The sequence below is a fragment of the Zootoca vivipara genome, chromosome 8, assembly GCF_965207765.1.
Source record: "Zootoca vivipara chromosome 8, rZooViv2.hap1.1, whole genome shotgun sequence".
Lineage (NCBI taxonomy): Eukaryota > Metazoa > Chordata > Lepidosauria > Squamata > Lacertidae > Zootoca > Zootoca vivipara.
The window spans coordinates 83,279,988-83,294,925 of NC_142591.1; the positions used below are offsets into that span (position 1 = coordinate 83,279,988).

Genomic DNA, 14,938 nt, shown 5'->3' on the forward strand with positions numbered 1-14,938 from the left:
TGTGCATGTGTTTTATTCTCAAGAATGGGGGAGGGCTCAGGGCCTTGACGAGCAATTGGGACCCATTTAGTTGTGAGATTGCCTCACCTCATGTCCAGGACATTGTGGGATCAAATCAGAAACAGGGACAGATTCTGCAAATCCAGGACTGTTCCTGGAGAATAGGGGCACTTGGAGGGTCTGCAGACCCATGGCCAGGGGTGATGGAAGGTGGCATTCAAAACATTTGGAGGACACCAATATCTAGAAAAGGCTGCATTTGATCAGTGCAGGGTCTATGTTCCTCTTGCACCCCCCCCCCCAAAAAAACACAGTATGGTTTTGAGATTGCACTGTCCCCTTGGTCTCTTGGTTCAGATCAGAATTCAGGAACTGTGCTGCGACATTACAGTACAGTACACCTCTTCCCCACTGACCAAAATGAACCAGAGCGTCAAGAGTTCTGTGCAGAAGCTACTTTATGATAGAATGGGATTTAAAAAGCTATTAAGAACAGGGGAAATCTATATTCAGAGGTCAGACGTCAGGGCCTCAAGTGAAGGGAGCACTGTCACAATTACCAATCAGCAGAAACCGCTAGATCTTCTCCTGCTTATATAATTGCAGAGTTTATTGGCTACAACACTTTTTAGTGCAATATATTCACTGAAGTTGACATTGATGCATGGCCTGAATACACGGCGTCTTTGGCTTGTCTTCCATTGGGTGATGTGATCAGATGCCCTGTGAAAGAAGAGAAAAGTTGATCAGTATTTGTGACATTTGTCAGAGAGGAAGATAGAGAGGAAGGAAGAATTTCCTGAAATGCAAATATGCCCTTCTTATTCAGGGCCTTACCTTGTGGGTAAGAGCCGAAGAAAACAAGCTTGCTCTTCCATGCAACAGCCCTTCAGATATTTGAAGGTGGCTATCATATCTCCTCTCAGTCTCCTCTTCTCCAGGATAAACATACCCAACTCCCTCAACCATTCCTCATAAAGCTTGGTTTTACAGAATCTTGATCATCTTGGTATATTTCAAAAAGGGAAATTCCTGACACCCCCCCCCCCCAAGATGTTAAGTTTTTTTTAGGAAACCAACAAAATTGTTGCGCTTTATTTTTTAACCAAAGTTGTTGAGGAAGCTTTTTTTTAGAAAGCTCGGCCCACTGCCATCTTAAGAAGCATCTAAAACATTTTAAAACATATTAGCCAGTTGCCCCAACCCAAGAGTTGCTCCAGCAATGTCCCAGTGGCCTCCCAGTAACATTTTAGCTGTTCAAGGTGAGCCTGAGCCACGCCCCCAGGCTAGGTGGAAATGGTGATGGAGGCACGACGGGTGGCATATATTGCTAAATAAGTAAATAACACACTGCACCACTCCCCCCCCAAAAGTAACACCTGGTGTGGACTGCCCTCCCCGCCCCTGGTTAGCTCCACTACTGCACTGTCACCGGGGCGCAGCCTCCCCCAGAATTAAAAAAAGAAAAAGAAAAGAACAACAATAACCAAAAAAGAAACATCTGGATTGTCATATGTCCTGGAAATTTCTGACATATCTTTAAATTCAAAAATTCCCCCCAGACACAATTTTTGGTGTTCAATTTCCTGGCATTTCTGGAATTTCCAGGATGTATGGCAAGGCTAAGGTGCCTATAACTGAACACAGGACTCACGGGGTCTGACCATGGCCGGATTTAGGTTTGATGAGGCCCTAAGCTACTGAAGGTAATGGGGCCCTTTATATGTCCAGCTGTCCTTTGTCAACACAAATTGTTGCTGTTTTTTGTGTCGAACATATGTTATATGGTAATTTATGGACCAAACGGGTATCTAAAGCCCGTTGCCATGCAACCAGTCCATGCAGAATGTAGGCACCTTATATATAGAAAGGAGCAAACCAGTGATATTTTAGGAAGTGGGCTAGAAGCCAGGGCCCATTACTTACATAATAGGAGCCTACACAACACAAAACACTGTTGCTGTATGTAGGTTTTATTTTATTTGTTTTTTATCTTATATTTTGGAAATGTATATCCAGGTTTTTTTCCCTTTAAAATTTTTTGGGGCCCCCAAGAGAGTGGGGTCCTAAGTTATAGCTTCTTTAGCTTATACTTAAATCCGGCACTGGATCTGACCAAGGCAGAATAGAGTAGTACTCTAACTTCCCTTGATCTGTACACTAGACTTCAGCTGATGCAGTCTCACGGTACTGAACGAGGAGATGTGGGGGGTCTGGTTTTTAGCAGAAGCCACACATCTCCCAAAAGTTTTAGTTCCAGCTTTGTATGAATGCATTCTCTACAGTTCTGTAACACAGCCAAGTCCCACTCAGTTTATCTGTCTCTGAGCCATACATTCTTTAGCCTTCAGGCATTCATTTGCAATCAACAGAGTGATGCTTATACATAAATATTTTTATTCCTCTTTCAAATCACCACTAAGACTTTGCAAGGTACGTGATCCTCTTTTAGGGTTAGCTCCGAATTCCTGCTGACAATAGGCCATTTATTGTTTTCTATCTGTATTTTTCAGTCAGTGATTCCCTTTATTCTCCTAATTGCAATTTTCCTACCCAGTGAACTTTAAGAACAGCTGCCTTTTCAGGAAGAGGCGATCAGGTTGTTTTAAGGAAGCTCATTCCCTTGAAAAGGATATTAACAGAATCTGAAGGGTTCATAGACACCAGGAGGAAAATGAGGAAATACTTAGAGTTTAGAAAGAGTAAGAGTTTTAGAGAAATAGGTTGACAATTCTAAAACATTAGAAGGATGTCAGCGGCAAGACGAGATTTCCTAAGAAGGGCTGAGCAGCTAACTTTCCTAAGAAGGGCTGAGCACAGTCATAAGAGCATAAAAAGATCTCTGCAGGATCAGACCAAAGGCCTATCTAATCCAGCATCCTGTTTTCAGATGCCTACTGGAAGGTTGCAAATGCCTTGCTTCATTTTGAACTCCAAGGCCAAACTTGCCAGTTGTTCCTTTTATCTCTTGATTCCCTACTTTAGCATTTCAATCCCCTATAATGAGAAGAACATCCTTCTTTGGTGTCATTTCTAGAAGGTGTTGTAAGTCTTCATAAAGGGACCCCTGACCATTAGGTCCAGTCACGACGGGATTGCGGCGCTCATCTCGCGTTATTGTGGCCAGCATGACAAAGCCGCTTCTGGCAAACCAGAGCAGCACATGGAAACGCCGTTTACCTTCCCGCTGTAGCGGTACCTATTTATGTACTTGCATTTTGACGTGCTTTCGAACTGCTAGGCTGGCAGGAGCTGGGACTGAGCAACGGGAGCTCACCCCGTCGCGGGGATTCGAACCGCCAACCTTCTGATCAGCAAGCCCTAGGTTATGTGGTTTAACCCACAGCGCCACCCGCGTCTTCATAGTCTTCATAGAACTAGTCAATTTCATAGTCTTCATAGAACTGGTCGATTTCACTTTCTTTAGCACTGGTAGTTGGTACATTAACTTGGATTACTGTGATGTTAAAAGGTCTGCCTTGGATTCGTATCGAGGTCATTCTATCATTTTTGAGATTGCATCCCAGTACAGCTTTCGCCACTCTTTTGTTGACTATGAGGGCCACTCCATTTCTTCTACGGGATTATGCTTCATACGGGAGTATCAAGCATAGAGAAGAAGAAAAATCAACATGGCATGGGAAACATGAAAAAAACAACATGTTTGGGCTCTTTGAAGGGAATTGTCGGACATCAGATTAATCCAACGCTGGCTTTTCTTCGTGGGCCTTTTGTTCATAGGTAATCTCCGGTGTTGAGATGTTTTTGAAGCAGCTTGCTTTTCTAACAACAGATATCTATCCATCTCCCTTTAAAATCCATTCTTCTCTGCCGATGTTGTGCTGGAAAGCCAATTGTGCTCCCCCTTTTCTTCCTACCCATAAGCCTTTTTCAATCAGTGTTCTTGTGAGTGGGATGTAATGTTGCAATGGTAAATAGCTGGGGAGCTCCATTCCCCCTTGTTATAACTACACATCTTGAAGGCAGTTTGAGGGAGAAAATGGTGAAAAGGCGTGAATGAAACGAGTGCTCTGCGTAGAGCAACTGGTTCCCATTTTCTAGCGATCCCTTGATTGACTCAGTGCATTTCAAACTTCCATTCTCCAGGGAAAACTCCACAGTGACAGGCCTCTAAAAAGAGTACCTGGGTATCCCTGTAAAATGGCCAGCTGGCCAGCTCTTTATCTTCCCCCATCTCCTGCTGACTGGCAGCCCTTGCAAATCACAGGACTTTCCAGCCACCGATGATCAGTTGCTAGTTAGTGCTTGCAAAGTGCTGCGCTTCCTCAGCTAGCGCTGCCAATTCCAGTGGGGGTTGCTGCCAGCGCTATCAATCAGCTCTACTAGCAAAGGAATAATTGGGAGCTGACTTAAATCTCCTGATTCTTCACGTGGAGACATGTTATTATCTGCCCCGCACCTGACAGCTCATATGGCACCAGGTGGGGGAACTCACAGGCCAAATGCTTCTCACCCCTGCTGTGAACCTCATATGTCAGTATGAGCACGAGACTCTTAGGCTGGATCTAGACACATCAAAGAAGCGTTTCGGTTTAAAGCGTTGTAAATTTAAATAGGGAAAACAGGTAGAGAAAAGTGGGACTCCATGTCGCCATCTGGTGGCAAGGCGTTATATTGCATATACGACACATACAAATCACTGTTTCTTATAGAATCATAGAGTTTGAAAGAGACCACAATGGCCATCCAGTCCAACGCCCTGCCAAGCAGGAAACACCATCAAAGCATTCTTGACATATGCCTGTCAAGCCTCTGCTTAAAGACCTCCAAAGAAGGAGACTCCACCACACTCCTTGGTAGCAAATTCCACTGCCGAACAGTTCCCACTGTCAGGAAGTTCTTCCTAATGTTTAGGTGGAATCTTCTTTCTTGTAGCTTGAATCCATTGCTCCGTGTCCGCTTCTCTGGAGCAGCAGAAAATAACCTTTCTCCCTCCTCTATATGACATCCTTTTATATATTTGAACATGGCTATCATATCACCCCTTAACCTTCTCTTCTCCAGGCTAAACATGCCCAGCTCCCTAAGCCGTTCCTCATAAGGCTTCATTTCCAGGCCTTTGACCATTTTGGTTGCCCTCTTCTGGACACATCTCACTTTATTGGCCGAGGGAGCCAGCGACTAAGCCACTTCTGGCGAACCAGAGCAGCGCACGGAAACACCGTTTACCTTCCCGCCGGAGCAGTAGTTGCACTTTGATGTGCTTTTGAACTGCTAGGTTGGCAGGAGCAGGGACTGAGCAACAGGAGCTCACCCCGTCGCAGGGATTCAAACCGCCGACCTTCTGATCAGCAAGCCCTAGGCTCTGTGGTTTAGACCACAGCACCACCCGCATCCCTTAGGATGTCTCTCTTTTCATTGGAGAAATGTTGAAGGGTATGGAGTTACCTGACCCCCAAGCTGTTTGAAGGCAATCCTGTAAAGGACAGTGTTTTTTTAAAAAAAAATGTTAATGTTTTATTATGTTTTTATGTATGTTGGAAGCTGCCCATTGTGGCTGGGGCAACCCAGTAAAATATGTGGGGCATAAATCATAAAATTATCATTATGGAATGGGACATCCCTGTCTTCATTGGAGAAATGTTGGAGGGTATGGTTTGAGCCCCATGTTAGGGAAAAAAATCCTGCATTGCAGGGGGTTGGACTAGATGACCCTCAGTGTCCCTTCCAACTCATCAATTCTATGATCCTGGGAAGTGTTCTAGGGTGTTCTCAGGCCTGCTGAGCCTTCATGAACTGAAAATATATTGTAGAAAACACCCCACACTCTCCTGCAGCAGCACATTGCATGGAAGAATCTGCAGCACTGAACTTTCAGGGAACGTCAGCTGTGTGGAGAACATCATTAAATAGTTTAGTCACTAGGTGGCGCTGGACTTATATCTGGGAGGAATCAGGAGTTTCCCGCTGCTCTTCTACTGTCATCTGAGAGAGACGATGAAGTTCTTGTCTAGATTCCTGCCTGGCGTGTCCTCCAAGCCTTTAACGACACCTACCATTACTGGCCTTTTCACTTATAAGAAGCTGTGATGGTCGCTGCCTGGAACACAGTTTGAAAATTGCCAGGATTGGTCGGTTGGCTGAATTGCTCGTCTGCTTCTCTTCCCAACTGTCAAGAGTGCTATACATAAGGTTATCTCATCTTCTCTTTACAGCCCCCCAATGTGTGTTATGCTGATAGGCAATGAGTCATCTTCAGCCCACCAGTGAGCCTCAGAAGTGAACATAGAATGAATTTGGAATAACTTAGTACTGCCCAGTTGTTTATTCACCATGTTTGCCCTGCTCCCACTCCATCCCTATCTAGAGATGATAAGGGTTGAAAGTAGGACTTTCTGAATGCCAAGCCTGCTCTCTACCCTCCAAATTTATGATTCCACCTCTTTAAGAATTCAAGGATGGCAACGAGCTTCTTCGGCCAACCTCATCCGATCCTACCCTTGCCATTTCTCAGCAACCGGGATCTTGGACAGAACTGTGGAAGTGTAGCCGATCTCTGACAATTATACACTGTGTTCTTTCTTCTGATTAAATAGCAAGCGACACTTTGGAACCCAGGGGCTTGTTTTCATTGCCAAAATAATCTTCTCATTATGACAAGCCCAGCCTGTCCTTAAATACTCCTCCCGAGTCGAGTGATGTGTTTATTGGAGGGTGATTACAATTTTCTTTTGGCCATTTAGCCCCTCCAAAGACAATCCGGCTTCATAATGAGCCATGACATTATCTCCTTGACAACTCCGTCTCATGACTTCCCAACCCACCGCCTTCTCCTAGTCCTGGAGGAACTCATCAATGAACATATTGGAAGGAGCTTTGGCTCTTGGCTGATTTGGCCATCCATCAAGTTCCCACATGCGATTGAGAAATGGAAATAGTTGCTTTATGCAAGCTAAATGGCATGTTTGGTTCCCATTTTACCCATCTGAATGGGGAGGATTCAATTCAGATTAAAGGCAAACTTCACTAATTCATCCATCCCAAAACAACATGTGGACCAAAACGTAGTCATTCTTTGAGATTCGCCTTTCTCTGAAATATGCAATTCAGTTTGCCAGCCAAGAGTTATATTCAAATATATATATATATATACCAGGGCATGCATTACAGTAGGCAAAATTGCAACGAGAAGATGTGTATAACAGGAGAACTTTGCAATCGAATGCTGGTTAATTTTCAGTGGGACTTTTCTGAAAGATGCAAACTGATTTTGAAACGATGAGAAAACCACGTACGATTGAAAATAAATAAAAATAAATGAGAATCTGAGAGAAACCCTGTCCTATACAATAATAATATAAATGATGATGATGATTATTTTATTATTTATACCCCACCCATCTTACTGGGCTGATCCATCCACTCTGGGCAGCTTCCAAAATATATAAAACATAATAAAACATTACACATGTTTTTTAAAAACAACAACAAACCTTTCATATACAGGGCTTCCCTCAGATATCTTCTAAAGGTTGTATAGTTATTTATATCCTTGGCTTGGGGATTGCACAACTCCATACCCTCCAACATTTCTCCGATGTAAATAGGGGCATCCTAAAGAAAAGCGGGACATTCTGGGATCAAATCAGAAACCGGGATGGCTTCTGTAAATCCAGGACTGTCCCTGGAAAATACGGACACTTAAAGGGTCTGCCAGGGTGCACACACAACTCTCACCCCAAATTCTTCGCCACTCCCTGTCTTTGATCTTAGCCATGTTGTGTAGGGATACGGACCCTTTCAAAGCATGTTCTGTTTTCAAGTGTCATTTTGTGGCTTTATCTCATGTAGTTTGGTGTCCAAAACCCTGAAATGGTGGACCTCCACATCCCCAACATTGTGCTGTACTTACGAGTTAGCGATCTCACTGAATGCTTCTATTCTGTTCTGTTCTGTTCTGTTTTCTAAGGCTGCCATGACTCAAAGAATGGGCAGTCCCAAAAAGGTTGAGGGCACAATTGTCAATAGCACTTTGACTCCATCTTGGAGCCTTGGGGTTGGGTTGGGTTGGGGAAGACAGAGGTCAAGAGTGCAGGCAAAGCATGGTCTAACTTTAAGTGACATTTAGCAGATGGTGTTGGGCAGCCAAGGAAATTGCTTGGCTGAACTTGATGGGGGGTCTCCCGTCATCGCTGAATCTGCATTACTTCTGCTTAGCAGTGAGACGCTACCTCCCTCTCCCATTTATTTTTAACAGATGAGCCATACTGGCCCGAGGGGCTGTGAGGTTGTTATCTTAATAGTGAGTAATCTTTGCAAGGAAAATAAGAAATGGGAGCAAGGAACACATGGCTCCCTCCTGTTGTCTGCCAGAATTAATCCAGCTCTAGAAGGTCTTGGATGTTCCTCCTCGTCCCACGAGAAGGAAAACTGGGCAGAAGCTTCCAAATGATGGTTTTCAGAGTTACAGCTATTGCATGGAGACCAGCCCTCCCTTTGGCTTCACTTCCATGCAGAGCGCCCTCACCCAACCTGGGACTACAACACACATCGTTCCTGACTATTAGAAGCACTTTCTGAGGCTGATGGAAACTGCTGGCTGAAACCGCCTTGGGGGGGAGAAATTGGACTGAGTGTAGGGATGGGTAAATCCGATTTTTTTTCAATTGCTCTCAGTTTCTTGATTTCCCAGTCCTCAGTTCTGTTCTCCGCATTTCTGCATCAGATTGCAATTCTTTCTAAGTCCCCGTGAGAATTTATTTCAGTGTGGATTTCTCCTAAAATACACATTTTACACAATTTGTGCAGAGCAATTTTCCGTACAGTACTTCTATGCTTTCTTTTCTTTTCTTTTTATCAATACCTGCATGTTTATGTTTACTTTGCTCCAGAATTTGCATTTATATGAGCACCACCAGGCTGCAGAGCTCCACTGCAAAATTTAGAGAACTGAGAATTTGAAGGATGGCTGTGCGGTGTTCAATTCTCTTATTGTTTCAGAAGCTGCAGATTAGGTATGTTTACCTTTGAATGCAAAATGAACTGAATTTTTTGCGTCCCTAGATGAGACATGATACTACGGAGGGTTGAGACGCTGATCTTTAAACTGTAAGAAGGCAGCCCTAAACATTGTTTGAAGGATTTCTTGTGGGGCAGGGGGCGATTACAAATTGGGTTCAGAAGCATCCGTTCTATTAAGTTGCTCAGGTTGTCAAATCCAGTTGGTGAGCTGAATCACCATGTATCTAGGAACACAGGAAGCTGCCTAGTACTGATTCAAATCATTGGTCTTGTAGACATACCTCTGTCAATGGAAGAGTGCACCTTCAGGGGTGAAGTCAAATTGTTGGAGAGTTACAGCACCTGCTGTGGCTGTAGAGACTGATAGAGGAGAGACATGTTCTGCTGCAGCTGGGACAGATGGAAGTGTCCAGTTGTGCAGATGTACCATGGCATTTCTTCTCTTTGTGCTCTTCCCAGTTGGTCATTTCTCCTCTGGTCACTGCTGTGGGTGCATGATCTGACCATCCATCTCCAGGCACCTTGATTGTCCACAAGCGATGCCCATAGGCCTGGTGCCCCATAGAGCGCATCCTTGGGGATCCTGCCCTCTTCCATTCTGTGGACATTTGTCTATCATGTTTAGTATTGTCTATACAAACTGGCCATTGGCTCTATGGGGTTCCAAGCAGGACCCTCTTAAAGGCCAACCTGGTATGATGATGGTGGTGATTTCATCAACAATGGCTCCGAAAAAAATTACGTATCACTTGCGAGTGCGGCTTTCTCCCGATTGAAGTGCAGAATGTTTGAGGACCGGGACATTCGCAAGAAACCAAAGTGCTTGTTTACAATAACCAACCTTACTATATGCTTGTGAAACATGGACCACTTATAAACGCCATCTCCAACTCCTTGAAAGATTCCAACAACGGTGTCTCTGAAAATTTTTACACATCACTTGGGAAGACAGGCGAACTAATACCAGTGTACTGGAAGAAGCAAAGATCACCAGTGTTGAAGCAATGATTCTTCAACATCAACTTCGTTGGACTGGTCATGTTGTGCGGATGCCTGATGATCGTCTTCCAAAGCAACTACTCTATTCCGAACTTAAAAATGGAAACAGGTAGGTAGCCGTGTTGGTCTGATGCAGTCAAAATAAAAATAAAAAATCCTTCCAGTAGCACCTTAGAGACCAACTAAGTTTGTCATAGGTATGAGCTTTCGTGTGCATGGTATCTGAAGAAGTGTTGGTTCCTCCTACCAACTCGCTGCTGCGTACCAAGACAGAGAAGGGGAATAGAAAGTTGCTCCCTGGGAACTGTAGCCCTTCCTCATATATTGCATGAGAACAGTGCACAACTGGAGTCCTTGGCATCTGTCAGTTGATGCTGTTTTCTCCTGGAGGGTGGGACTGGGGAAAGCAAGGCTTTTCTTTAAGAAGCAGGATTTCTCTGCATGCCTTGGTATCCCTCCTCTCTGGGACACCCACCTTACAACCTGGGGTAATGCTATCACCAGGATAATACTGTGAAATGGGAGAATTTAAAAACTATATATAAGTTTGGCACAATGCTTTGGGGAACCGATACACTTTGAAAATTGGTAAAAGGTATGGAAATAGCACACAAGTGTATGAATCTCTACTAGCTTATGAGAGAGCTGTTATAAAGAAATGTCCAAATGGCACATTATCACCCCTCCAAAATATCATTAAAAACTGTTACTTATTACACTGTTTACAGAAAGGTGGGATTTATTTATTTTTTAGAGGAGGAAAGAAATAGGGAGCTTCTATCATGCATGCTAGACCTCCCATAGCAGGTAGAAAATACGGGAGTAATATAAAAATGCAGTTATTGCAATAACAGGTCTCTGTGTTGCTTTTTTATTGACATGTGAAAAATGTTAATAGGAGCTCTAGAGAATCACAGGCCCTTATTGCAACAGCTGCTCGTGTACTTTGCACTATATGCTGAAGATTACTAGAAGCAGCAACTATAGTAGAGTAGGAAAATAAAATACATTATCATGCACTTCTGGCAAAGTTGGCCAGCTATGTTTAAGACAAAGAAAGGAGGAGTAAATGTAATAAGATGGACCAGAAACAAGGCCGGCTCTAGGTAGACCCCCGGTGGCGCAGTGCGCCAGGCCGGTAGGCAGGGCGACGTGTGGCAAAGCCACGTGGAAACCATGCTGCGCCCTGCGAGGGCGGGGGCGCCGGAGCGATCTCCGCCCCTCAGCACCAGGGTACGTGACCTGCTCAAGACTGCCCTGAACAGAAATGGGCAATTTTTAATTGCAGGGGTTGGAAACCTCAGGTCCAGGGCCTGAATTTGGCCCTCTGGGGTTCTATATCTGGCCCTCAGGACCCCATTTAGGCCACTTCCCCTCTACAGGCCACACACCCCACATCCTCTTTGAGTGGAATACCAGTTGCTGGAAACCTCAGGATGGAAGAGGTGTCTTGGGTTCAAATCCTGATTGCAGGTTTCCCACAGGTGAGACACCATGAGAACAGGATTCTGGAATAGATGGGCCATTATTTGTCTGATCCAATAGGCTCTTCTTAAAGGCACATGCCTGATCCCATAACTGACATATGTCCTTCAAAAGCCTTCTTCTGCATGTGTATTTCTTTGCTTGGATCAGCAAGGAAAAGGGCTATTAAAAAGGAGCAATTTCACCCACTTTGCTTTGATCCTCTTCCCTCTTTGTTTCCCCCCTAGTCCCCCTCCCCTCTCTTGACTCGTGTGTGCCTAACATTAGAGGTTTCTCTATTTTCTTTCTCCATTATCATTATCTCCTCAAAGTGTGTCAGGTCTCTTAGCTGAAACTGTTGCTCTAATCATCTTCTCAACTATGCCATTATTTGAAAACATTCAAACCTGTGTGGCCTCTGATCATATTCATTGTACTTTGACTTCCTGCGTCTGTGTATCTGATTCCTTTGTATTAAATCTGATTCTGTGCAGGTTGTTATTATTAATAATATTGGCTATAAATCAAATTTCCCTCCCTCTCCTTTCCAAGTGCATCTTCTATTTTGACAATATTTAACTTTACGGTGCAAGCAAGATGAGGGTCTGATTCATATGGAAAACTAATGTTGTGTTCATACACTTCTCCACTTTTTTTTGTTTTGTTTTGTTTCTCCTGTGCTCCTCACCTCCGTTTTGGTGAAAACAACTCCTGCTCCATCCCAAGTTATATCCATCCTCTCACTTTCTCTGGAAAAGATGGCACATGTAGGGAAAGAACACAAGTTCCTTCCTTCCTTCCTTCCTTCCTTCCTTCCTTCCTTCCTTCCTTCCTTCCTTCCTTCCTTCTGATTTAGTAGACAACAGCACATATACACATCCCTCCAGCAAATCAGAACAAACCTTCATGATATCAAAATATAAGGGGCAGAGCCATAGATCTATACGTAGTAGAATGGTTCATTAGTTCTATAGCAGAGCAGACTGCAGGGTCACTCCTAGAACATTCTCTTCTGGGCCGCAATAATGTGGTAGCACTGCAGGTTAATAAAGCAGAATAAATCCTCCACTAATGTACTTTTAAGAAAGTAAGAAGAGCCTGCCAGATGCCCAATGGCCCATCTAGTCCATCAACCTGTTCTCAGAGTAGCCTATGGGAAACATGCAAGAAGGATTCGAGCACAAGATCACTTCCCCCTCTTGTGGTTTTCAGCAACTGGTATTCAGAAGTATTTTTGCTTTGAAGTCATGGAGGCAGAGCCCAGCCATATTGGCTAGTAGCCATTGATAGCCCTCTGTTCCATGAATGTGTCTAACCCTTTTTTAAAGTCATCCAGTGACTTTCTTCTGTAGGAACGAGTTCCATAGTTAACTCTTCTTTTTCTTTGGCGATCCCTCGTAGCTGAGTAAGATTGTCTCCTATAAACACAGTTTTAACAATGAGTCCATAAGTGACTGTGGAGGCCAATTCTGGATCCACATGTCCGCCCACAGTGGGGAGATTGGTTTCCAGGCGGGAGTTGATCACAGTGTGGATTTGCCAAGCGTGCCTTCCTCATAGCACGTTTCTCCCTTGCGTCCTGAGTTTGAGCGTCTTCACAGCCCATGGCACCTTTGGTGAAGGCTGTTCTCCTATTGGAGCGTTTGCAGGCAAGTGTTTCCCAATTGTTGGTGTTTATACTACATTTTTTTAAAAATTGCCTTGATACAGTCTTTAAACCTCTTTTGTTGACCACCAGCATTACACTTTCTATTTTTAAGTTTGGAATAGTGTAGTTGCTTTGGAAGACAATCAGGCATTCGCACAACATGACCAGTCCAACGAAGTTGATGTTGACGAATCATTGCTTTGACACTAGTGATCTTTGCTTCTTCCAGTACATTGGTATTAGTTCACCTGTCTTCCCAAGTGATGTGTAAAAATTTCCGGAGACACCATTGATGTTAACTATGCACTACATAAAGACATACTTTATTATATCTGTCCTAAATCTTCCAACATTCAAATTTATTGGATGCCCTTGACTTCTATTGTTACGAGGGAGAAAATCTTTTCCCTATGCATTTTCTCCATGTTGCACATCATTTCATAAACTCCCATCCTATTGCCTCTTACTTGTCACGGTCCGGTCGGTGGGCGGTTGAAGCCCTGACTGAGGACGTCAGGACCAGAGGCAAGATGGTGGTGCAGAAGCAGGAACAGGTGCAGGGCTGAGGGTCCAGCAGCAGGCAGTCGCAGGGTCAAGGAGCAAGGCGTCGGCAAGCCGAAGGTCCGAGGGTCGAGGAGCAAGGCGAAGGTCCAAGGACCAGGAGGCCAGAAGCGGCAAGGCAGGGATTGTGTTGCTTTGGCAAAGAGCTGAAGGAAAATGCTGAGCTTTTATCCCTCCCAGCTCTTGCCACCAGGTGCAGTGAGGTATCAAGTGGCCTCACCTGAGTGGCCACTCCTTGCTTCTCCAGCATAAGCCGAGGCAGGCCCCAGTCCTGCAAAGCACTACAGGCCCCAGAGCCCATACTCCTGACATTACTTGCCTTTTCTCAGACTCACAAGTCCCAAACGACCATCACCACCTTTTGTGGGAATGAATGCCATAGTTTAACTATGTGCTGAGTCAATAATTACTTTCTTTTTTGTGTCTGGAATTTTCTAACAACGGTCTTGCCTTGTTGGTTGTGCCATAATTGGCAGCTTGTGGTTGGCACCTGTCTGTCTCAGGAGACAATGGAAGAGTGCGCCTATGGGAGTGAAGTCAAATGTTGGAGAGTTACAGCGCCTGTTGGGTTGCCAGACTCATAAGAGGACAGGACTTCTGTGCCTTTAATTGCCCTGCTCTCTTTTGAGTCTGGAAACCTTAAAGAGAAACCAGCAGATCCTTTCTTTAATTTCCAAGCAAAGGGTCTGCTGGTTTCCCTTTAAGGTTTCCAGACTCAAAAGAGAGCAGGGCACAGAAGTCCTGTCCTCTATTGAGTCTGGCAACCCTTAGCGCCTGCTGTGACTGATATGGGAGAGACATGTTTTGTTGCAGCTGGGCAGATGAAGGCATCCAGTTGTGCTTCTGTAGGTGCACCATGTATCTAGCTCTATAGCAATAATGTTTGGCAGATTGTCATCTAGCAGAAAATGGCCTTGCCAGTGGAGGCCCCTACCCTTGGGAACACACTCCCCCTTATTATCCAGGAGGCACCAACTGCAACATGCTTTAGATGTTTGCTAAAAGCAATAACATGTTTGTTTGTTTTTGTTCAGGCACTTCCTGATGACAAATTGCTGGATCATGCTCCTCAGTGTTACAATATATTGGGAATTCTCAGTCTATGGTATTTCTAGTTATATATTGTATTTTATTATAATGATGATAATGGTAAAATAATAATAATTAATAATAATAATAATAATAATAATACGTACCCCACACATCTGACTGGCTTTCTCCAGCCACTCCAACATAATAATACATTAAATATTAAAAACTTTCCAATACAGGACTGCCTTAAGA

General features: G+C 44.2%; 1 protein-coding gene across 2 annotated transcripts in view; it reads right to left on the reverse strand.

The window, feature by feature from the left end:
* Positions 1-586: 586 nt before the first annotated feature.
* The window catches only part of TSNARE1 (t-SNARE domain containing 1), a 378,187-nt gene continuing 363,835 nt past the window's right edge, over positions 587-14,938 (reverse strand). For both annotated transcript variants that reach the window (XM_088676051.1, XM_060277563.2), the window contains one exon: positions 587-723. Coding sequence is in view for 1 of the 2 variants with exons in the window: in XM_060277563.2 (XP_060133546.2) it covers positions 715-723 (9 nt within the window). In the remaining variant the exon portion in view is untranslated. The remainder of the gene's footprint in view (positions 724-14,938) is intronic.